At 45.4% G+C, this 23,304-nt stretch overlaps 2 protein-coding genes across 6 annotated transcripts; one reads left to right on the forward strand and one right to left on the reverse strand.

Moving 5' to 3' along the window:
- On the forward strand, positions 1-22,440 carry TOMM6 (translocase of outer mitochondrial membrane 6). 4 transcript variants are annotated; one of them, XR_004536740.1, is made up of 5 exons: positions 1-231; positions 6,012-6,112; positions 12,329-12,362; positions 19,928-19,997; positions 22,057-22,440. XR_004536740.1 is itself a non-coding variant. In XM_033917732.1 (4 exons), the coding sequence occupies exons 1-2, from the start codon at positions 146-148 to the stop codon at positions 6,106-6,108; spliced, it is 183 nt and encodes a 60-aa protein (XP_033773623.1). In that variant the 5' UTR covers positions 1-145; the 3' UTR covers positions 6,109-6,112; positions 12,329-12,362; positions 22,057-22,440. The 4 variants fall into 4 exon arrangements, 3 of the variants coding, with proteins under 3 accessions (XP_033773623.1, XP_033773624.1, XP_033773622.1); XM_033917732.1 differs by lacking the exon at positions 19,928-19,997; XM_033917733.1 differs by lacking the exons at positions 12,329-12,362; positions 19,928-19,997.
- USP49 (ubiquitin specific peptidase 49) lies at positions 6,956-22,274 on the reverse strand. 2 transcript variants are annotated; one of them, XM_033917729.1, is made up of 6 exons: positions 22,136-22,274; positions 18,126-19,527; positions 17,719-17,923; positions 17,245-17,353; positions 10,511-10,716; positions 6,956-9,909 (listed from the first exon to the last, which is right to left on the reverse strand). In XM_033917729.1, the coding sequence occupies exons 2-6, from the start codon at positions 19,497-19,499 to the stop codon at positions 9,728-9,730; spliced, it is 2,076 nt and encodes a 691-aa protein (XP_033773620.1). In that variant the 5' UTR covers positions 19,500-19,527; positions 22,136-22,274; the 3' UTR covers positions 6,956-9,727. The 2 variants fall into 2 exon arrangements, with proteins under 2 accessions (XP_033773620.1, XP_033773621.1); XM_033917730.1 differs by having other exon boundaries at positions 9,739-9,909; positions 10,662-10,716.
- Positions 22,441-23,304: the final 864 nt, after the last annotated feature.

Below are 23,304 nucleotides of genomic sequence, written 5' to 3' on the forward strand. Positions count from 1 at the left end.
GGACGCACCGTCACTGACGCGTCACGTTGTGTGCTCTTGCCCAAACTAAAGATGGCCGCTAGGGCTGTTCTTTTGCCTGTGGCGCCGAGGCTTCCGGAAGTGACGCACTAACGACGCGCCGTTCCTGAGCGGAAGGGAAGCAGCTATGGCGGCCGGAGAGCAGGGCGACAGCGTTCGGCAGTGGCTACGAGGTGCTTACCGGTTCGCAACGGACAAGAACGACTTCCGCAGGTAACTGAGCAGCAGAAGCGGGTGGCATTCTGTCTAGGAGAGAACCAAAAAGCAGCTCAATCACTTGTACGACCCAAATGCCGAGAATCAGACCACATTGAGGGACCTTTAAGACCTCTAAATGCAGCTGGGGACACGGTTAGGGCGGGAGAGCGGCAGACCCAGACCCAGACCTAGTCATCCTGCAGGGAGAATTGACTTCCTGGACAAAACTGATACATTGTGAAAACAGGTAAAAGCGCCAAAAAGATATCCAAAGTGAACCAGATAACCACTGCAGAGACAAAGTAAAGACCCCCCCCCCCAAAAAAAAAAAAAAAAAAAAAATCAGAATAAAAACATACATACCTGTCTCTGGAACATCAACACCTACTATAGGAAAGCTGCACACAGGTGTTTTGATAAAGCCCTGCATGGTCCTTCCAGTTTGCCCAGCAGTCACACTCATCATCAAGGCAATGTTGAACCAACAACCTAGTAATTCTTCATTTTACTTGCTAAGTTCTTCTATAACAGTGGTCTCGGGGCCACATGCGGCCCACCAGGTACTATTTTGAGGCCCTTGGTATGTTTATCATAATCACAAAATTAAAACAGTTTCTTAATCATATGTCTCTAGCTATAAATGACAATATTATTAAGACTTAACCAAAAGGAAAGATTTATAAACTAGAAAGAGTTTTACCTCATGCAAAATTGTCATTTCTTTACTAAGACATTAACTATTTTATCCCAGGACAAGCAGGCAGCATATTCTCTACATGTGGGTGACGTCATCCATGGACCCCCGTCGCGGACAGGCTTCTCAAGCAAACTTGATTGAAGATCTCAAAGTTTTCTAGTGCTGCCCACACATGTGTGTGCCTTCCTGCTCCACTAGAGGGCGCATCCCCTCCTCGTGGTCTTCAGTTCTTAGTTTTCTGCAGAGCCAGAAAGCCCTGTCTCTCTTCTCTGCGTTCTTCTAAGTGCCTTTCTAGCACCGCGGCTTCTTTATTTTGTTCGGGAGTCACTGTGCGGTTAGTTGCTTCGTTTGTTGACTTGATCATCTATTTTTGTTTTTCGACTCGGCGACCAGGGGCTCCCGGATTGCACGACCACGGCCCTTATGTATCGGCCTCTTACCGGGTTTAAGAAGTGCTCCCAGTGCAATCGGGTTATTTCAATCACAGATCCGCACCGCTGGTGTATTCTGTGCATGGGTGTTGATCACCCGACAGACTCATGTCCTTGTTGTGCCATTCTCCAGCCTCGGGCTCTTTGCCATGGAGGCTGCTCCTAATTCGGCCACGGTCTCGACGTCGGCCTTGAAGACCTCGGCCCCGGGCAAGTCTCCCTTGACCTCGAAGACCTCGGATCCAGGTAAGTCTCCTCTTCCTCCTTCAGGTTCAGTTCAGCTGCCGAAGAAACCTTCCTCGGAGTCTCTGGCCATCCAGGCAGTGAGTGTAGTCCTGCCAGCCTCGACGAGACCATCCTCCAGGCATGCTTCCACCATACGGGAATACTCTTCCTTGAGGTCGCCCTCGGTGGAACGCACTGCTGCATCTGCCCGGCCTAATATGGTCACGGTGCCAATGTTCGAGGAGGTGTTGAAGGCGATCATCTCCTCGGAGCTCTCCTCGGCTTTGGCTCAGCTTACCCTGCCTCAACTTCGCGTGTTGTGGACCAGCCTGAGCGTCGCATCGAGGGTTCTCGGGGCAAGGTACATCGGTCGTGGCATCTGTCCTCGTCAGACTCTTTACCCCTTCCATCGAGGCACGCTTCTCCCTCAAGCCAACCTCGGTCGAGGCGTCTTACGAAGCGGCCCCGGGACTCCCCCCCCCGAGGCGGGGTAGGTCCCTGGTGCCTCACACTACCGGGTCCATTAAGACCTAGGACCTCACCTTGTCCAACCAGAGTCTGTTGAGGTCTCAGGGAACCCTGCCTCTTTTTCCCGAGGTTTGTCTTCAGGCCGAGGTTCTCCGAGGAGGCGTCTTCGGACCCCGAGGTCCTCCCCTCCGGGGACTTCTAAGCGCAGGCTCTCATCGACTCTCCCCCCCCCCCCCGTTCTGTTAGCGGGGCTTCCTCGGCGTCCATGTTGGTGGATACGGATGTGCCGGCGCAATATTCCAGGGAGGCTTCCCCCCTCCTTTTCGGCTGCCTTGAGGTCTCGTTCGACCACTCCCCTTGAGGGGCATTCTGAGAGCAGACCCTCTTCCTTTACTAGATTTGTTCAGGATATGGGGAAGAGTGTTAAACTTGGATCTCCAGTCGGATTCCAAGTATACCAAGGAGTATTTGGAGGAGAAGGAGCTCCCCTATCCTCCTAGGGAGTCCTTGAGGCTCCCCTTGAATCCGGTGTTGCAACAGACTTTCTTTCGCAATTTGGAGACCCCTTATGCTATCCCGGCCATTCCATCCAAAATGGAGTCTCGGTATCGGTCGGTGCCCTGCAAGGGGTTTGAGAAGGCTCAGCTTTCCCACCAGTCCTTAGTGGTTGAGTCTACCCTCAAGAAGTCTCACCCGTCCAAGGTGTTTGCGGCTGTCCCTCCGGGCCGGGAGGGCCAGACTATGGATAAGTTTGGGAGGCGCCTATATCAGAACTCCATGATGGCCAACAGAGTCCTGAATTACAACTTTACCTTTACGTCCTATCTCAACTGGTGTATTAAGTCCCTTCCATCTTTCGAGGATGATTTGCCTATCAAGCGCCGTGCGGAGTTTCGCAGGCTTGTGGATACTCTGTCGCAGCTTCGGCTGTACATGTGTTTGAGTTGTCATCCAGGGTCTCGGCCTTCGCGGTGGCCATGCGTCGCCTGGCGTGGCTCCGCAATGTCGATATGGACCTCAACCTGCAGGACCGGTTGGCCAATCTCCCTTGCTTGGGGAATGAGCTGTTCGACGATTCCATTAAGGCTGCCACGAAACGCCTCTCCGAACACGAACGCTCCTTTGTTTCCTTAGTCCGGGCTAAGGCTAAGCCCGCTCCGCCCAAGTCCTACAGGCTGCCTCCCCAATGATATCTGCAGAAGTCCATGCTGGCATTTTCTCGTCCTCCTCCTTGGCGTCCATAGCAGCAGAGGGCTCCTCCTAAGCCTTCGACCCCTGCAGCGACTAAGCTGCCGCCATCTTTTTGACTGGCCCGGTGGGAGGGAGCTGGCCTCCTCCGCCCTGGGGGTTTCCCCTCTTCCTATCGGGGGCATCTCCGCGCTTTTTCCCAACGTTGGGTGGAGATTACTGTGGACTCTTGGGTCCTATCCGTCATCCGAGAGGGGTACTCCTTCAACTTCCGGGTGTATCCGCCGGACAGGCCTCCAGGAGAGTCTCTTTCCAACATGGCACAGCTTCCCCTACTTCTTCGGGAGCACGGGCCCTCCTTCGCCTTCGGGCTGTGGAGGAGGTTCCCCCTTGTCAACAGGGCTCCGGGGTTTATTCCCGGTACTTCCTGGTGCCCAAAAAGACCAGGGACCTCCGTCCTATCCTGGATCTACGGAAGTTGAACAGTTGAGTCGGTTCAAAGAATGGCCACCAGGATGGTCTCGGGACTCAAAGACCTCCCGTATGAAGAAAGGCTGAATAAATTGCAGCTATATTCACTCGAAGAACGTAGAGAGAGAGGAGACATGATAGAGACATTTAAATATATCACCGGCCGTATTGAGGTGGAGGATGATATCTTCTTTTTTAAAGGTCCCTCGGCCACAGGAGGACATCCGCTGAAAATCAGGGGTGGGAAATTTCATGGCGACACCAGGAAGTTCTTCTTCACTGAAAGGGTGGTCGATCGTTGGAATGAACTTCCACTTCAGGTGATTCAGGCCAGCAGCGTGCCAGATTTTAAAAGAAATGGGATACACATGTGGGATCTCTAGGGGGGTAAATTCAAGGGGGTAGGGTTGTTGGAGTGGGCAGACTTGATGGGCTGTGGCCCTTTTCTGCCGTCATCTTCTATGTTTCTATGTTTCCTAGTTCGGGAAAAATTCCACATGCTCTCGCTTCCCATTTTGTATCCCTTGATGGACACGGGGGACTGGTTGTGTTCCCTGGCCATGAAGGAAGCCTACACTCACATTCCGATCCACCCGGCTTCTTGACGGTTTCTCCGTTTTCGGGTGGGGAACCTTCATTTGCAGTATCGGGTCCTCCCGTTCAGGCTCGCTTCGTCCCCACGGGTCTTCATGAAGTGCCTCGTGGTGGTCGCAGGGCCTTCAGGTTTTCCTGTACCTCGATGATTGGCTTATCAAAGCTCCATCGAGGGAGGGGGTTATTTCAGCGACCCGTCAGACTATTATCTTCCTTCAGTGTCTGGGGTTCGAGATAAATTTCCCCAAGTCTCAGTTGTGCCCCTCTCAGTCCCTGCAGTTTATCGGAGCTGTGCTGGACACGGTCCGCCTCCGGTCGTTTTTACCTCTGCTGCGGCAGGCCGCCCTCCTACGGCTGAGTCAGCTGGTGTCTCAGAGGTCTCGGCCAAGCAGATGATGATCCTCCTGGGGCACATGGCCTCCACCGTTCACATCATGCTGTTTGCCCGGTTGCATCTTCGGGTTCCTCAGTGGACTCTGGCGTCTCAGTGGCGGCAGGATCGGGATCCCACTTCTCAGCTCATTGTGGTGACTTCCTCCTTGAAACGCTCGCTTCATTGGTGGGCCAGCTCTTCCAATCTGTCCAGAGGTTTGCTCTTTCTCGTACCCCCGCAACAGAAGGTTCTGACGACGGATTCCTTGGCATACGCTTGGGGAGCGCACATCGACGGCCTTCGAACTCAGGGTCTTTGGTCGAGTGCGGACCGTCGCTGCCACATCAACCTTCTGGAGCTCCAGGCCATTTACAATGCAGTGGTGGCTTTTCGTCATTTACTGCAGGATTGCGTGGGCCTGGTGCGTACCGATAACCAGGTGGCGATGTATTATGTGAACAAGCAAGGGGGTACGGGTTCCCTATTGCTCTGCAGGGAAGCCCTTCGTCTTTGGCAGTGGGTGTTGCGCCACAACATCTTTCTTCGGGCGGTGTATATCCAGGGCGAGCAGAATTGTCTTGCGGACAAGTTGAGTCGTCTTCTTCAGCCGCACGAATGGTCGCACCATTCTCATGCTCTGCGACAGGTGTTTGTTCAGTGGAGAACTCCACAGGTAGATTTGTTCGCTTCGCCCCTCAATCACAAGTTGCCTCGATTCTGCTCGAGGATGTACTCCCCAGATTGTCTCGAGGCAGATATTTTCCTTCTCGATTGGACGGGCAGGTTCGTCTATGCGTTGCCTCCCTTTCCTCTGATTCTCAGGACACTGGTCCGCGCCACCATGATCTTGATAGCTCCTCGGTGGCCCCAGCAGCCGTGGTTCTCCCTGTTCCTCCAGCTCAGTGTCAGGGAGCCTCTGCAGTCTCAAAACCTTTTTATTCAAAGATGCATTCCACAGTACAAGTTAACACTCTTTCAACCGTAGCAAATTTTTTTTAAAACAAAACTGCTTTTATGAAGTGACCCCCCACCCCTCGTACCTTCATTTATTTTTATTTTTCACAATGTAATTATCAACTCTCCTCTCCCTTTTTTCTTCCCATGTTCAGTTATGTCAATGTCTTGTTCAAATTTCCTTGTTCTCCTTTATATATTTACTTTTTTATATACCGGTATATATTTTTAGCTATGTAAATCAGTCAGATACATGTTGATGGTCGGTATATTAAATTATTAATGAACTTGGAAAACTTGTTTTAATTAGTTTGAATTCACAGCATGGGGAGAGTGGTGGGTAGAGTAAGGAGCAGTTGTTACAAAGGAATTGTTTTTTTGTTTTTACTCCAAGGAACTTGATTGTTAACCTGGGACTCTTTGCGGTAGGCGTTTGGATCGCTAGAAACCTAACCGACATTGACTTGATGGCACCTCAGCCTGTGGCATAGAAAGGTAGGTAAAACACTGACAAAGCCAACTTGATCTCAGTGTTGTAACTGTCAGAGCAGTACTTTGAGAACTTAATGTCTTAAATATTTGCTAGGAGTGTTTTTAGGGGGAAAAATGTAAAATGCCGAGTTTGCTGCCAAAAAGCTGGCCGTTTAAAAAGCATTTGGAGATCATTAAAACATATTAGCTAGATAGACTTAGAATGGCTTTTCCTTATTGTCATCTATCAGGTACATCCAGATGCTTCAGCTTGAAGGTAGGGTACAGGGGCTGATGCCTCTCTTGAAAAAGGGAATGTCCTCACAGCTTCCCCTCAGTGCTTAAGTACTGTTTCTCAGCGAATGGGTAATCAGTACTGCAATAAAATAAAAGGATTGGACCAATCTCTTAAATTTAGTAAGGGAGATTCCTGGTGTTCTAGCAAAGGGGGCAAAAAACTGGGCCTGTGTACAAGGTGCACTGCCTTTACTCCTGGGTTGCTTTGATGCCATTCTGAGATCATATGTTCCCATGCCTGCTACTGTGTTCTGTTCATAATCCTGCACTTGCCTGTCCTTCTGCTCTACTAATCAAGCTACCTTTTCTGCTGTTTCCTTAGGCTGCTCTGAAAATGCTGCTGGAAGGATGTATCTGCACTAATTATCATTCTTAACCCTCTGTGGAGGCATCTTAAATGCTGATCACGCCTCATATCTCTACTTGTAAGGACACAGGCTGCTGATGAAGTTGTAACTCACAGCTTATGACTGTTACTGGGATTGTAGAGAGCCGATCTGCCATGTTCTTGTGCAAATAAATTGTCTGAAAGATATTCACATTAAATATAAAACAGGCCTGACAACTTGACCATTTTATTCATTTTAATAGGAAACTTTTCATATTACAAAAACACAGTGTAAAAAGAGTAAGATTTACAAAAAAATCATAAAAACATGATTCATAATTCACACCCAAAAAAGAAGAGAACATGTTCCCCATGCTGTACTGCATGTGGAACCTGTCAGCTGTTCATCCAAAAGGGCCTTGGCCTCCTCTGCTCCACAAGAATTGGTGGGAGCAGTAGAAGAGATGAGGGAAGAGAGCTGGGACTTCACATGCTGGCCTCCCATAAGTCACTCTTGCAGTTTCAGGGTCCATGGGACATGAGATCCCTGTACACAAGGATGGGAAACATTTTCCATGGTGGCTGGACTGAAGATGTTGGGTTATGCAGTAACTAATTTGTAAACCCAGCTTCTGGGGCCCCTGTTCAATAAAATAGGTCCATTCCAGTCCTTAAACTGAATAGACTGTGTCAAGGGTATTTACTGCCTGGCAGCATTCACCCTGTGCCCTTCTGCTCTTGTTCCATGGACTGGGGAGGGAGGGGCAGCTGGTGCTATTGATGTGCTCAGGTCTTCCTTTAGACTAAAGCCACAAGGAGAGGATGTACAAAAGCTTAGAATTTGTCCCTTCTTGCAGTTGATGGCACTGGCTTAAATTTTAGCTTTTTGGGGCAATACTGATGCAGTTTTTTTGTTTAATGTTGCTTGAGCTATTTTTCTTAGCCTGCCATAAATTATTCTTGGGCAAAACTCACAGAGATAGAAGGCTTTTTTGCCAGCCACTGCTGTGTCTACTAGAGTTATGTCAACCTAGCAAACCTCACTGCTCTTTACACATGCTGGAAGCATGTACATTTTCAGCCTCTGGCAAGGTGGCCATGCTTCATAGCACCTGTCCAGTTGTTGCATTACGTTTCTGTTATTACAATTATTTCTTGAACACAGATTTAAAAAAAGAGAGATAACTTTTGCATACTGAACAATGGCTATTAGGAGAGAAAGATTTAATAAAGATGGTAGAGAAGGGAGCCCTCTCCATAGTCAACTTACTTAGATCCAGAGTTTGTGAGCATAGGATAGGAGCACACTAAGCACTCAATTACAGTTAAACCACTGCCTATAACTAAGGTGCAGCAGTGTTCAGTTTGTGAGATGAGCAAAAGCTTTTGTCGCTTTCCTCTACAGAAAGGTTTAAAGAAGCCAGGAGATAAGAACAAAAGAGGACAGGCTGCGTTCTCATCAGTCCAGAATGGATTTGTATCACTTTGCACTCACTCATCTCCTCTAGGAAAGTTACAGCAGATAAAAAGGCACCAACTGGAGTTTGAAAGCTTTAGCCACAGCTGAATTGTATTCTCTGAGAGGGCAGATGCCCACCAGCGAGCTTCCATACAAAAAGTAAGGGGAGGTGGTGGATTTTGATTCTCACCTTTTCCAGATCCAAGCAACTTTCTAACATCCTGTCCAGCTTGTTCATTATTTCTAAGAAAATTTCAGCCAGAGTAGCTTTTTTCCCAGAGAGGAGGTAGATCACTGGAAACAGCCTCTGTTATTGGTGTACTAGCAGTAGCATTTCAGAAAAAGCACCCTCCCCATCAATGATCTGTGATGAATGCTACCCCGATACAGCTGGAAACCATGAAAGAGGGAGAGGTTGCAGCGGCAATTGGCTCATCTCTAAGGCACAGGGCATATATATTAATACTTGTATGCCTCTTGTCACATATTCCAAAGGAAACTGTGCCAGAGCTAATGTTGCTCTGTCGGGGCCAGAGGTTTTCCAATCTCCTCTACTCTTTCATGGCATGCCACAGAGATTAAGGCCAGCCTTAAGCCCTGCAACTAGTTCATTATGCACAGCTGTAAAGAGAAAAAACTTCCAGCTTATGAGAGGAAGCAGCTAGCACTGAAGACCAATATAAGCAAGAAGCAGAGGGTAAGAACACAACTTGACACTATCATTTGCAAATAAAAGCTAAATGCTACAGAAAGAGGCCAGTGTAAAATTTAGGAGCCTGGTGCACTGGCAGGGGAGGAGGGGGCACTACCTTCAGCCTCCCAGCCCTCTGCACCTACTCCATTCAAATGACAACTGTATTCCTACCTGAATTCAACTATTAATGCAACACTCAGTCAAAAGATGAGCAGTCATAGTGAGAACTACAGGGAAACTGGACTGCGGCTTGATTTGCCTCTGCAGTCGAGTTTGCTTCTTAGAAGAGTACAGCTACTTTTTCCAGACTGCCTCCTCCTATCACAGGAAACACACAGTTCCTGCTGCACTGTACGAGCAGGTCTAGGTAACCCTTGGGTTTTATGGCAGTGGGGTTCCTGCCACGGTAACGTGTACAAAAAATAGATCTCTGTTTAAAATGTAAAGTCCAGCAGGAGCTGGTGCTCACAGCGCTTAAAGGAGCCACAAAAACCATATTACTCTAAGAAGGAATGAGGAAGGGGCACTTACTGGCAGCTGAACCCAATGAGGGAAAAAGCCACAAAAAAGGTAAAAATTACATCTTTCCCACAGGAATAACCTGAGAAGATCTGTCCCCTAGAGGTTGTCCTAAATACAAACAGGTATGATGCCAGAGAAGTAAATTCCTTCCTACCCTTTTTAAAAGGAGGCCATGACGATTCCGGAGAATGACAGCATAGCTGGCTGAGAGGATTCTCACACTTGTGCACGACTGCAGTGTCCTAAGAAACGTTAAGATGCAGACCCCCATCCCAAGGGATACACACAAGCAGCTATTGTGTTCTTCGAGAGAAGATGAGACTGGCATCCTCGCTGGTGTCAGAGGCAGGTCTTCGTGCTGGTGTTAGATGGCACCTGAGCTGGGAAGGGTGCTTCAGGGATCCCTGGTTTGGTCTGCAGGTTTGTTCTTTGAGTGTAGAATAGGATATAGGCCTGGGTTCTGCATACCTCATCCACACTGCACATATTTAGCTTAGAGTCATTACAATGCACCCAAAATCCTAGAAGGAAAAAGCAGCGATATTAGCAGCAATTGAGGGGTTTGAGGGCTTTTTTTTAAATTAACTTCAAGCAGTCAGATCAAATGAGCTAGTTTCTCCAAGGTCAAGCTAACATACATTATTCACCACTGCAAGAGACAGCTCCGTAGGCTCTCAACCCTTATGTTCAATCAATGCTTAGACGAAGTAGACAAATCAACAATATGGGGTGGGGACCTCTCTGCATAAATGGGGAGAAAAGTATCACTACAACTTTTTTTCAAATTGGGGCACCTGCTGCTTCCGATGCATTTTTTCTGCCTACCCTCTAGAGTTCCCTTGCATATTTCATACACAACCATTAGAAGTCCAGTAACCTGGTACTGCATTCAGATGAATTCATCCCCTCACATACACAAACAGCAGCATTGTAGCATTTAGCACCTCTTCTGTAGAGCTTCCTGCCATTCAAAAAGACATGCTCATCAGACTGTGAACAATCCTTTGGGGCATGTGGTGGTGAGAGGCAAGGCAAAGGCAGGAGAGAGGCTAAACTATGAGGGGGGGAATCCCCTTGGACCAGCTCTGCTTTGTTCTCATTTCATTGTGAAAAAGCACGCACCTCCCTCTGTATTGTAGCAATATGCTGTGTAGTGTCCTGAGCCAAACCCTTTCCCATGATGCATCACCACAGCGGAGAGGTCGTAGACATAGGTGGCATTGTCACGAGAGGAGAGTGTGTCCCTGCAGCAGTAAGGTTCCATGTTTAATACCTGGTCAAAGAAGACATGGACCCCAATTTTCTCACGGTGATTACGTCCAGACCACCTGCAAAAGAAAGGCACATTAGAACATTCCCAGCACAGGCTCCACGGCCCTATTTCCATCACAGGGAACCCTCCAATCTTCAGGTATCAAGCTTGATTTTCAAGATTGTAGATCTATTATTAGCAATTTGTGACTGAGAGGTATCTGCAATTCATAAAGGAGAAATTAGGTTCTTACCTGCTAATTTATTTTCTTTTAGCCTTCTTTCAGTTTCCACCTGCTCATGATGAGATATATACCTGCTTGTCAGATTTCCTATACTGGTCTGGAGAGTGCTAAAGATTAAAATTTTAACTTACGCTATTTCTTTATCATCGCTCCAGACCAGCACAGATGGAAACTGAGAACATACTGAATTCTTACAGTACAAGTGGGCTGCGCAGTCCCTCATAGAATCAGTCTGTACTCAGTCTCCAGCAGCTCATCTTCCAGCCTTGAGCAGGGTCTGTTGAAAGGTTAGGCAGTGGCCTTTTTATCTGCCCCTATTTTTCTCTGTTGGACTGAGCTGGGTTCCCAGGGGGCCATTTCCACCTCAGGGGTGTCACACTGGGGCAGTCAAATTCCTCCCTCCACCTCCCCATTTTCCCACGAGAAGCCTCAAATGTACGCCTTGCCAAGAGGCAAAGATTAGTTTTTGTTACGTCCCTTCTAGCTTCCATACTCTAGGTGTTCAATCCCTTCCCGCAATCCAGGAATTGCAGAAATCCAAACAGTTTTCTGAGCATGTGCTCTCCTACTTTAAAGAGTGAGTTAGAGCCCCCTACAGTTTTCAATTTCTGCAAGCAATCTGTGCAGAAGTCTTTTGAATATGCTCTGCATCTTTTTCTTATTTTTTTTTCACTTAAAGTTCATTGGTTTTTTTTTGTGGAACCTCAGTGCCATGAGACCCCATGCGTTGTCCTCTGCCAGAGGAAAGGACGCAATTCTGTGGAGCCAGACTGCTGCTTCACAGAGAAACTTCAATGGATCTGTGGAGCCAGTCTGCTTGTGCCACCTTTCTCAGACTCTGGGTCCATTTCCCTGGGAGTTTGCTTGCTCTCTGAGTCTGTCAAGGGTTTTAAGTGCAGGCTGGATGTGTCCCGAGTAAAATATCCCTCCGGGTTTCAGGGTGCAAGCTGCGTTTCCCACCCCCAGTCGTGTGGAGAGTTTCTGTGGGAGCAGAGGTTACAGTCAGTGTCCGTCTGACTAGCAGTTCGAAGATCTTCAAGTTTGGTCATTTGGAGCAGTTTCTCAGGCAGAAAATCCTTTTCCTTCATTCAGCTGCAGTGTTTCAAATTTATTAAAATATTTTTTTGACCGCTTAATCTAATTTTTAAGTGGTTAACATAATAAAATTACATGAAAACAAGTTATACAGTTACAATGAGACGTATATTAAAACGGGGAAAACGGGTGACTTACACAGACATACGGCAACAAAAGGGCAGATGGGGAAGAACTACAATTGATATAGAATAGGCAAAACATAAATGCATAAAACAATAGGTTAGGAAAAAATTATTAAAAATGATTAAGGGTTGATTATAAACTTAGGCCTTAAAAGGGCATTTTAACAAAAAGCATCTTGGAATAGAAATGTCTTTTAATTTTGTTTTAAATTGTTTTATATCAGATTCGTAACAGAGCTGGCAGGCACTTCACAGACTGTAAGTACACCTTCATTATTTCTTATGGGAGCTTCAGGGTGGTCTGTGGAATGCTCTAAAACTAATTTTTCAGAGTTTCTGAGGGTACAGTTCAGGTCTCCCACCTCTCCAAACCCCAAATCAAATCACTATTTTTTATTGTTGAATTTTCTTGATTTTTGCTGTTTTTGGTGCAAATTCGCTGGCAGCGGCCATCTTGGATTTTAATCAATTCTTCTCCAAGCTTAAGAGCCTTAGCTGATTTAGCCTTTCCTCATAGGGCAGTTGTCCCATTCCTTCTCTGTACCTTTTCTAATTCTGTTATCTTTTCTGAGATACGGCGACCAAAACTGCACTCAGTGCAGCCGTACCATAGAGCGATACAAGGGCATTATAACATTTTCATCATTGTTTTCAATTCTTTTCCCGATAATTCTTAACATTCTATTTGCTTTCTTAGCCACCGCCACAAATTGAGCTGAGGGTTTCAACGCATGCTCAACAATAACACCTAGATCCTTTTCCTAGGCATTGACTCCTAATGTAGAACCCAGCATCATGTAGATATAGTTTGGATTCCTCTGTCCCACTTACATCACTTTGCACTTGCTCACATTAAACGTCATCTGCCATTTTGGTGCCCAGTCTGCCAAGGTCCTCTTGCAATTTTTCACAATCCCCTTGCCATTTAACAACTTTGTGTCATCGACAAATGTAATGATCTTAGTTAATCCCATCTCTGCTTCTCATGAATCTTTTCAAGGTCCTTAGTTGTATCTCTCTTATCTTTCCTTTAAATAGACACACACTGTTCTTTCAACTCTGTAAACTATCCTCTGATATCCTGCTTGGTGACTGCGTCATTTGTGGTCAGGTCAGTCCTGTACCATTCCTCCACAAGAGCCTAAATGTGGTGCCACACAGTCCACTGAACGCACTCCATTTAGAGACCTAAATCAGTTCATACTCTTGACATTTTTACACTTTCCTTTTTTCTGTGACTATCTCTTGTTTTCACTCGCTCTCTGTCTTGGTTTCTATAGGAAGCATTTGTAAGTGTCCATGTTAGTTGATACAGTTTCCTCCCTATGTTTACAGATTTTTTAAATACTCTTCCACTGCTTTGTGAGAATTCATTCATTCATTTTCTTTTTTTAATCTTTATTCATTTTTAATCATTCAACAAGTGTACAATTTAATATCATACATATTCTTGAAAACATCACTTGTAAGTCTATCAAGAAAAAGAACAATTGTATATATATAAACCCATAACCCACCCCTTCCCATTATTATTAATAGTATACACAGTAAAATAAGAACCCTTCCCCCTCCCTATTATTCATGGTGTATATTTCAATAAAATAATTCATTAATTTTCTAATTCTCTGACAGCTGCTTGGAGAAAGCCATGGTTCTTGAAAGTAGAGGGTTCAGAGTATTTGTTCTACTGTTAAATTGTCTTCTCCTAGCTAAATGAAAGGCTATTGAGCCTCAGCTTTTTCAGCCTTACAAACAATAACCCCCCCCCCCAAAAAAAAAAACAAACCAAAAAAAACCCCACACCGAATCAAATGAAAAACATACTAAATACATCTTATTTTGTTACTGTATTAGGCACTACCTGTATACTCGCTTAATGCTATGCCTTGTATAAACGAGAGGTGCTCAACTGCTTTTTCATGAAGAGATTCATTGAATAGTAATCAGGTACTCAAGTATTTTCCCCGTCTGTCCCAGCAGGATCACAGTCGAACCGTGGGACCTGGGACAATGGAGGGTTAAGTGACTTGCCATTTCTCCCCTGCAGCCTGGATCAATAATTCTCTTGCAAATGCAGTTCAGGCCTGGTCTAATGGGCGATTTTGTATAGCGATGGTTACATCTATTGTGACCAATATTCCCCATTCACTGTATTGGCATACCTGCTTTAAAAATCCCCAGATGTCTTTGTTTTCATTTTCACTTTGCATCTGGCTTTCGCTTCCAGATGTAGCCCCAAAATGGCCGGAGAGTGCTGTGCCATGCGGGAACCTAACCGGATCCACCGTTCACTTTCTGTGATTTTGAGGCACCTAACCTCTCTTTTCTCATAGACTTGACATTTTATTTGCATTTTCACAGTTTGCAAACATTTTAACGAGAATGGACTGTATGCAGCCAAGCCTAAATTGACCTCTTGCCTATAGGCCCACAACCATAATCAAAACTAGCCATAACCTCTAATGTTATAATACTCATACACAGTGGTGGTTATCATAGAAACATGATGGCAAATAAAGGCCAAATGGCCCATCCAATCTGCCCATCCCCAGCATCCACTATCTCTTCTTCTCCCTAAGAGATCCACATGCCTGTCCCACACTTTCTTGAATTCATACACAGTCTGTCTCCATCATCTTTACCAGGAAACTATTTCATGCATCTACCACCCTTTCCTTACGATTACTTGTTTACTGTATCCAAAAATACTAGGTCTAGGGGGGCATACAATGAAGCTACTAAATAGTAGATTTAAAACAAACCAGAGAAAAGTATTTCTTCACACAGCGTGTAATTAAACTCTGTAATTCGTTGCTGGAGAATGTGGCAAAATCAGTTAGCTTAGTGGGGTTTAAAAAAGGCTTGGATAATTTCCTAAAAGAGAAGTTCCTAGGCCATTCTTGAGATGGCTTGGGGAAATCCATTGCTTATTCCTAGGATAAGCAGCATAGAATCTGTTTTACTACTTGGGACCTGAGTTGGCCACTGTTGGAAACAGGATCCTGGGCTTGATGGACCTTCGGTCTGTCCCAGTTCTTATATAATATAACATAGTAGATGACGGCAAATAAAGACCCGAATGGCCAATCAAGTCTGCCCAACCTGATTCAATCTAAAAAAAAAAAAATTTTTCCTTCTTAGCTATTTCTGGGCAAGAATCCAAAGCTCTGCCCGGTATTGTGCTTAGGTTCCAACTCCTGAAGTCTCTGTCAAAGCTCACTCCAGCCCATCTATACCTTCCCAGCCATTGAAGCCCTCCTCAGCCCATCCCCAACCAAACACCATAAACAAACACAGTCTGCCCAGTACTTGCTTTAGTTCTTCAATATTTACTATTATTTTCTGATTCTAGATCCTCTGTGTTCATCCCATGCTTCTTTGAACTCAGTCACCGTTTTCCTCTCTACCACCTCTCTTGGGAGCACATTCCAGGCATCTACTACCCTCTCCATAAAGAAGAATTTCCTTATATTGCTCTTGAGTCTACCATCCCTCAACCGCAAATTATGTCCTCTAGTTTTACTATTTTCCTTTCCCTGGAAAAGATTTTGTTCTACGTTAATACTCTTCAAGTATTTGAATGTCTCAATCATATCTTCATTGTCTCTCCTCATACATCTTTTGGCGCAAACCTCCTATTGTTTTCGTCGCCCTCCTCTGGATTGCTTCAAGTCTTCTTGTGTCCTTCGCCAATTTTGGTCTCCAAAACTGAACACAATACTCCAAGTGGGGCCTTACCAATGACCTATACAGGGGTATCAACACCTTCTTTCTTCTACTGGTTACGCCTCTCTTTATACAGCCTAGCATCCTTCTAGCAACAGCCACTGCCTTGTCGCACTGTTTTTTCACCTTAAGATCTGCGGACACTATCACCCCAAGGTCCCTCTCCCCATCCGTGCATATCAACCTCTCACCTCCCAGCATATACAGTTCCTTCAAATTATTAATCCTCAAATGCATTACTCTGCATTTCTTCGCATTGAATTTTAATTGCCAGGCATTAGACCATTCCTCTAACATTTGCAGATCCTTTTTCATGTTTTCCCCTCCGGGGTGTCCACTCTATTATAAATTTTGGTATCATCTGCAAAAAGGCAAACCTTTCCTTCTAACCCTTCTGCAATGTCACTCACAAACATATTGAATAGGATCGGCCCCAGCACCGAACCCTGAGGGACTCCATTACTCACTTTTCCTTCCTCCGAGCAACTTCCATTAACCACCACTCTCTGACGTCTGTCCGACAACCAGTTTCTAATCCAGTTCACCACTTTGGGTCCTAACTTCAGCCCTTCAAGTTTGTTCAACAGCCTCCTATGAGGAACCGTGTCAAAGGCTTTGCTGAAATCTAAGTAAATTACATCTTGCTCCTGAGATTATCACCTCTTAACATCATCCTTTGCCCTCTCATTCTAGAGTTTCCTTTCAAATAAGACTTGTCTCATGCGCATTTATATTATGTAGGTACTTAAATGTCTCTTATCATATCTCCCCCTCACTTTCCTCACTTATGGATTCTTTGAAACCTAAAATTTGACTACACTTCCCCCTCCCTATTTGCAGTTTCGATTATTCGTGATTTTTTTCCCCAGCTCCCCCCCCTGAGAATCGCTCGTTGGCAGCCCACATCGAAAAAAAAAAACCCCGGGACTTGAATCGGGTCAAGGAGGGAGGCGAGCATCCGCCCCAGAAGCACGGACCTTACCTGATGGTCTAGTGGTGACGCGGGGCAAGAGGGATCTTCCTATACTCCTGCCCCATGCAGAGCCATGCTGTGAGTTCCTGTGGTCTCAGGGAGTGTTCCTGTTGTAGTCTCGTGAGACCACGGGAACTCACATCACAGCTCTGCACGAGGCAGGAGTGTAGGAAGATCCCTCCTGCCCCGCGTCACTGCTAGACCACCAGGTAAGGTCCGGGGGTAGGTCAGAGCCAGCCCAAAAGTTATTCGTGAATTTTCCCTATTCGCGGGCCAGATCTGCCCCTAACCCCCGCAAATAGGGAGAGAGAAGTGTACAACTTTACATTATTTTTGGGCTACTGCAAAATACTGAAAATAAAAGTCTCCTGCTGCACTGCTGAAGCGATGCAGCAAGAACCATTGGCACAAAAGCATCCTGTGCCAGACGTCTGCTCTTACCTGAATCGCTTAAGGTGCAGCCGGAGGACCTGAGGTAGTCTGTACAGCAATAGCTGTTTTTTAGCTTCACTCAGAACAAGAGGTTTTGGAGAGGACTTTCTCCGTCTGCCTGCAAAGAAAAATTTGAATAATTTAACAAGTGGCAAAATCACTTATTTTCAGCTAGACACACAGTGGCATAAGAAAAGCCTCAGCTGAGCAGCTCTTTATCCACCTAAGGGACACTGCTGCACTCTCCTTGAAAAGTCTTTCAAAAGAAGATTACCAGGATTAGGGAAGGAAGCAACACTGTACAATCCCATGACATTTACAGAGTCTGTGTCATCAACATAACAGAATGAAGAAGCAGCTTTAAGGTATCGGCCCCCTGCTGTGGAAATCAATGACTGCAATAAACAGACAGAAAGCAGGTCCCTTTTGTTGGGACAGAAAACATTGATCAAGCAGCCAGAAGCAAAGGAGGAAGACACTTACTGTTGCACTGATCACAAGCATATATTCTCCCTTCTAGGGCCTCTGTTTCCGTAAACTTTGTTAACATTTCCGTTAATGTGCATTCTGTAAGGCTGACAGGAAGGACCCCTTTCTCGATGCAGTGATAGCGTTCTGGAAACTCCAGGGAAAGATCCCAAAAAGGCTCAACAGTGTCTGATTTATAACTGCATGTTAGACAGGTCACCTGTGTGAATAAAAGGACCTAAATAAACGGAGGTTACATGTGGTCTTTCCTACCCATAAAATGTGTGCCCCTCTCCCAGTACAAACACACCCTCCTCATCCAGCAAGTAGGGTGTATGTGTGTGTCATTACTAATTCCTACAACTTCCAGAATGTCTTGTTTGTTTTCCTATCTTTTGCGGGCAAGCAGAAAATTAAAGTACCTGACTGAGCAGCTGCCCATGGAAAATGGTGTTCACCACCTTGAGGACCTGCTTGGTGAGCTTCCTCTGAGAGAAGGGGATGAGGATTCTATGCTTAGTCCCTTCCGACTCCAGCTCCTGCTGTACTTTATCCAGTAGCTCACAAAGGAATTCCTGAGCATCCTGTTGATCATATCCTCGAAAGGCAGGAATCAGGCTCCATACCGAATGTAGCATGGCAAAAGGCGACACCAGCGCCCACTTTCCAGACCACATGACTCGGAAAAGCGTATGCAGTTCATGACAGAGCGAAATGTGCTTTGAACTCCGCTCTTTAGGCTGGACCAATTCCAAGCTTCGGTTGATCGAAGAGCCGCCATTTAGGCCAGCTGGTAAATTCTGCCTCCCACTTGATCCTAGTTTATCATGCTTTCCAGATACGTTAGCAGTTGCAGGCTTGTTTGATATTTGCGATCCCCCGTTTGTTGTTTTGGCCAATAACTCTTCAGTCTCATTAGGGTCAAGTGTCAGAAAACACTCCCTAAACTTTTGAAGGTGGCTGAGCACCTGAAGGATGGAGTTCATGTAACAGGTATTTCCAAGATTGCGCAGGCCGGTCACACCAGGGGTCATCATTGGCTTACGGCGGATGGAGTAGAACTGGTTAAACCTGCTGGCTGTCACTCGTTTTGAGGTAGGGGCACCTGTTGACATCTCCCTGAACTTTCTAGGGATCAAGTTGTCCCGGTGGACATGGGACAGTAGTCTAGCGCTCTTTCTTGGGGGGGTGCTAGCCAATTCCTCCAACAGCCGCCGTTTCATTTCTTGTCTCCGCTGTCTGGCCTCCTCCTTCTTCTTCTCCAGCTCTTCCCTTTGCTTTTCCTGTTCCAGTTTCAATTGGCCTCGTGAACTCTTGTCAAACCAGGTTTTCAGGGCTTTGGCTAACAAGGACTGACGCCTATGCCACAAAGCAGTAAGCATCTGTGGCTCTCCCTGAGAGTTCCTGGGATGGCTGCACATGTGCTCCCCTGAGGCTTTGGATCGCAAGGTCCTCCCACTTCGGAGGGACAGGACATTTTTCTGGTTCCTAATCACAGACAGTGTGCTCCGCAACAACTTAAGATCCCCCTCAGGGTTATCATTCAACACATAGTCCTCACACAGGTAACAGAACACATATAATTCAGAGACTTCCATGGCTAGTGGATGTCTGGTCTCCTGAAAATGTTTGAATGCATGTTCTTCAATGTACCGTCCACAGGCCACATGAGAGCATTTCAGACAAGCCCAGACAGATTCTGTGGTCTCACAGTCCATGCAGTGCCACCTCTGTGGGTTCAGGATGGAATGATCTTGGGCGAGTCGTAGTCGCCCAACATGTTTGCATCTATCCATATCTTACAGGGGTCTCCGCTGCTTCAAACTGAGGAGAAAAGATGAGACAACATGTACATAATTAATAAGAAATACAGATGTTTACTTCATACCTCAAACATCTGCACACTGTTGCACTAACCCCTAGTTCTATCATCGGTGTCCACATTTTTGCATATGCAGATTACAGAATAATGGCAGTTACATACAACTTAATTGTTAGAATTAGGCACTAATTAGCTCTGTCAATAGGGTATCATCGGTCTTATCATTCCCTCTGAAATTCCCCCACCTGAGCACTTTCTTGTCCAGTTTTTCTGTTTTGACTAGATTGTAAGCTCTTTTGAGCAGGGACTCTCTTCTCTGTGTTTTGATGTACAGTGCTGTGTATGTCTAGTAGCGCTACTAGTTAAATGTTAATTTGCAGTTGCATGTCTAATTGCCTTTAGTTGCGATTGCTGGAGGAGGGTGTGGCTGTGGAAGAGGCATCAGCAGTTCCAGGGCTGATCCAGAACTTAGGTACTAAACTTATAGAATACTGAAAGCAGTTAGGCACAAGTGTTTACGCTGACTTTCATATGGCAGACTAACGTATAATCGCCAATACAGAATTTGCGCCTAGTTCTCAGCACTCTGCACCTAACTTTCGGTGTCCATCTAGAGCAGCACAAACCTAGGGATGGCACTGCTGTATTCATCCTCCTCCATTTTTTTTTTATTGAACACCATAATAAGACAGAAATACATATGAACATAAGAATAGCCTTACTGGGCCCAGTAGCCTGTCCTCGCAGTGGCCAATCCAGGTCACAAGTAGCAACATTCCATGCTACCAATCCAGGGCAAGCAGTGGCTTTCCCCCATGTCTGTCTCAATAACAAACTTTGGACTTTACCTCCATGAATTTGTCCATGAATTTGCCTTTCTTAAAACCAATATTTTCCATATTCATAGCCCAATCCCCCAACTCTAACTCATCAAGTAACAATCCATCAGGGATTGGAGAGGGTCTGTGTTCTTATAGCCCCTCTCGAACACTACTATAATATTGGGGGATTGGAGAAAGCCCCACCCCTCCAGAATCCTTCTCAACATTTCTGATTTCCTTGGTAATCCACCCAAAACATTTAAAATTTAGCTTCTATGTGGAGACAAGGACTGAACATAACCCTCCCAAACAGTGAGAAACTGTTTTCTGTATTTATGCAAATCTTTCATAATGCAGAGTGTGTGGAATCTGTTCCTCCATTCCTACTGCCTAAGAATACATTTCAATACCACTACTCTGGTCTTTTGGACCGATAATTTACATCTTTTCCCTGTGATACCCAAATTGCTCTCCCACCCCAACACCAAACCCAAAGGCTACAATTGTGTTAAGAAAACCAACTGTGGAGCTGTACTTTCCTCTGAATACAAGTACACTTAGAACAAAATGGAGTATCCATAGACCCTGCTCGAAATACTCTATGTGGTGAAAAATATGCTCTGTATAAGATACAGTATGAGCATTCCCTATATTATGAACTATAGGGCATTTGGAACTCTACATTCCTCCTTGAACTCCTTCCATTCCTCCCATCTGGTGTTCAAAAAATATATTGTTTTATACCCCTCCCTGGTCACGCTTTATTTAATATTGATACAGAAAGAGGGTTAGGCTCCAACAGCCAATGTATCTCATTAACAAAGGCATCAAACTAATGTTTCCACTGCAAGTAAGCCAAATCATCACCATTGCAACATCCCAGTCTCTGTCTCAAAGCCAGCAGAGCATCTCCATCCACCCTCCTGCATACAGTCCTCTAAACTTCTACCCCACCCTCCCACTATTGTTTATAATTTATATGGTTTATTTTTATGGTATACTTTATACACGGCCTTTCACAGCAAATCAAAGCTGTTTACAATAATGATTAATGAGAGAAAGCCAACATGGGTTTAGTCAAGGGAAATCTTGCTTTTGAAGGGGGGATAAAGGTGAACCGGTTGATATTGTGTATTTGGATTTTCAAAAAGCATTTGACAAAGTACCTCATGAAAGACTTCTGAGGAAATTAGAAAGTCATGGGATAGGAGGGAATGTCCTATTATGGATTGAGAACTGGTTGAAAGACAAAACAAAGAGTGGGTTTAAATGGTAGAGAGAAAGTGTCAGTGGCATCCCTTCCCTCCAGACAAAGAGCTTCTGGTAGGATATATTTACATAATAATAAGAAAAAGAGGTGAGAAACTCTGGTCAGACAGCTCACACTGCCCTCAGGAGTGAACATGTACCTCAAACCAGAGAATATGATGCAGGCTGAGTATATAGTAGTAATTGTAAGGCCCTTTCTGTCTGTCCAATCTTCTTCCTGGTGCATTACCTCTGGCTTTTCTCAAAACTAAGATCCTTGGTTGGATTTATTACTATTAAATGTTATATACGACACTCTAATGCTGGTCCTGAGTACCCCCCCCCCACCTGGATCCTCACATCATGACTATGACTTCTGCTGCTTTTTCTTCTCTGAGAGAAATTTGCTTCTTATGCTCATTTGAAATGTTTCTCAAATCCCCTATTTCTCCTCTCCTTTAGGGTATAATTTGGATAGCTCTCTCTTTAACATCACCCACACAATATTCTAGGTGAGGTCTCATCACCAATCTGTACTCACGGAGTCCTGACTAAGCATTCTGCTCTGCAGATGTCAAGGATCAGAGCTTGCAGCGGTCCCATGACAGCCAAGGGAATCCTTAAGGTGTAAAGCTCACGTTTGGATTGGCATATGGAAAGTAGCCCAGCTTCACTTCACGCTCTGCAACAGAACAATACTAGTGTGAAACAAGGAAAAAAAATCATCTGCACTCTACAACTACCACTAATCGTTTATATAGCGCTGAAAGGTGTACACAGAGCTGTACATTTTGACATTTATAGACAACCCCTGCTCGGAAGAGCTTACAATCTAACTTGGACAGACAGACATGGCATATAGTGTTGGGGATGCAGAACCCAAAGTGAGAGGAATTAGGAATCGAAAGCACTCTCAAAGAAGTGGGCTTTTAACTGGGCACAAAGAAAGCCAACCCCAATACCTATTGCATGCACGGGACTATTATGCAGTACAAATAAATAACAGTTTATTAAAACTTGTCTTAAGGTCTGGGTTCTTTTGGCAGCTAATTACTCCTTTGTATATTCTGGTTCTTTGTTGTGAGGGACAAGGTTTAGGGGAATAGGGGTTGGGAGGGGGTGTATTGGGACCGTGGGATAATTGCTGTATAAGTTTTTTGAACAACTGTACCTTCTACTGTATTCATTGTCTTTTTTGGCGTGTTCAATAAAAAATTTTAACTTAAACTTGCCTTAAGGTCTAGCTTATTCTGAGGCCATGACTGATGTTCTAGTTAGTCATTACAAATAACTTCTAATGCTAGAATAGAGAGCTGCACGGGAATGGGGCTGGCAGGGGTACCGCAGAGTTCTCCCTAGGTCCATGAGGATCCCACAGGGATGGAAGTTTTTACAGGGTTCTGGCGGGTGTATACCTGTCTCTGTACCAGCTCCAAGACATGCCTCCTTCCTTCTTCAAAATCCAGGCAGCGGCTCCTATATGCTGCCCACTGCTGACTTGGAAGCTTTCCCTCTGATAGTATAGGGAGGGAGAAATGTTGGATGTGGTGGTGACAGATCCTGCATGGGGATGGAAAGGGATGCGAGAGGGTAAAAGATTAGATTCTTACCTGATAATCTTGGGAAAAGGTAAAACTTGGGCTTCAGTAGGTTTTCTCTTTTAGTTCAGTACTCTGCTTTTGCAGCAAAGCCAGCTTAGGCAATAGTGTA

This window comes from Geotrypetes seraphini, chromosome 13, assembly GCF_902459505.1.
Source record: "Geotrypetes seraphini chromosome 13, aGeoSer1.1, whole genome shotgun sequence".
Lineage (NCBI taxonomy): Eukaryota > Metazoa > Chordata > Amphibia > Gymnophiona > Dermophiidae > Geotrypetes > Geotrypetes seraphini.

Bases quoted from the DNA above. Each gene is read 5' to 3' on its own strand.
- TOMM6 (XM_033917732.1), top strand. From the start codon at position 146: ATGGCGGCCGGAGAGCAGGGCGACAGCGTTCGGCAGTGGCTACGAGGT. The intron at 232-6,011 runs GTAACTGAGCAG...TTTTACTCCAAG, and splicing joins GACAAGAACGACTTCCGCAG to GAACTTGATTGTTAACCTGG.
- USP49 (XM_033917729.1), bottom strand. From the start codon at position 19,499: ATGGATAGATGCAAACATGTTGGGCGACTACGACTCGCCCAAGATCAT. The intron at 17,354-17,718 runs GTAAGTGTCTTC...TTTTCTTTGCAG, and splicing joins TGCTTGTGATCAGTGCAACA to GCAGACGGAGAAAGTCCTCT. The intron at 9,910-10,510 runs GTGCGTGCTTTT...TTTTCCTTCTAG, and splicing joins TTGCTACAATACAGAGGGAG to GATTTTGGGTGCATTGTAAT.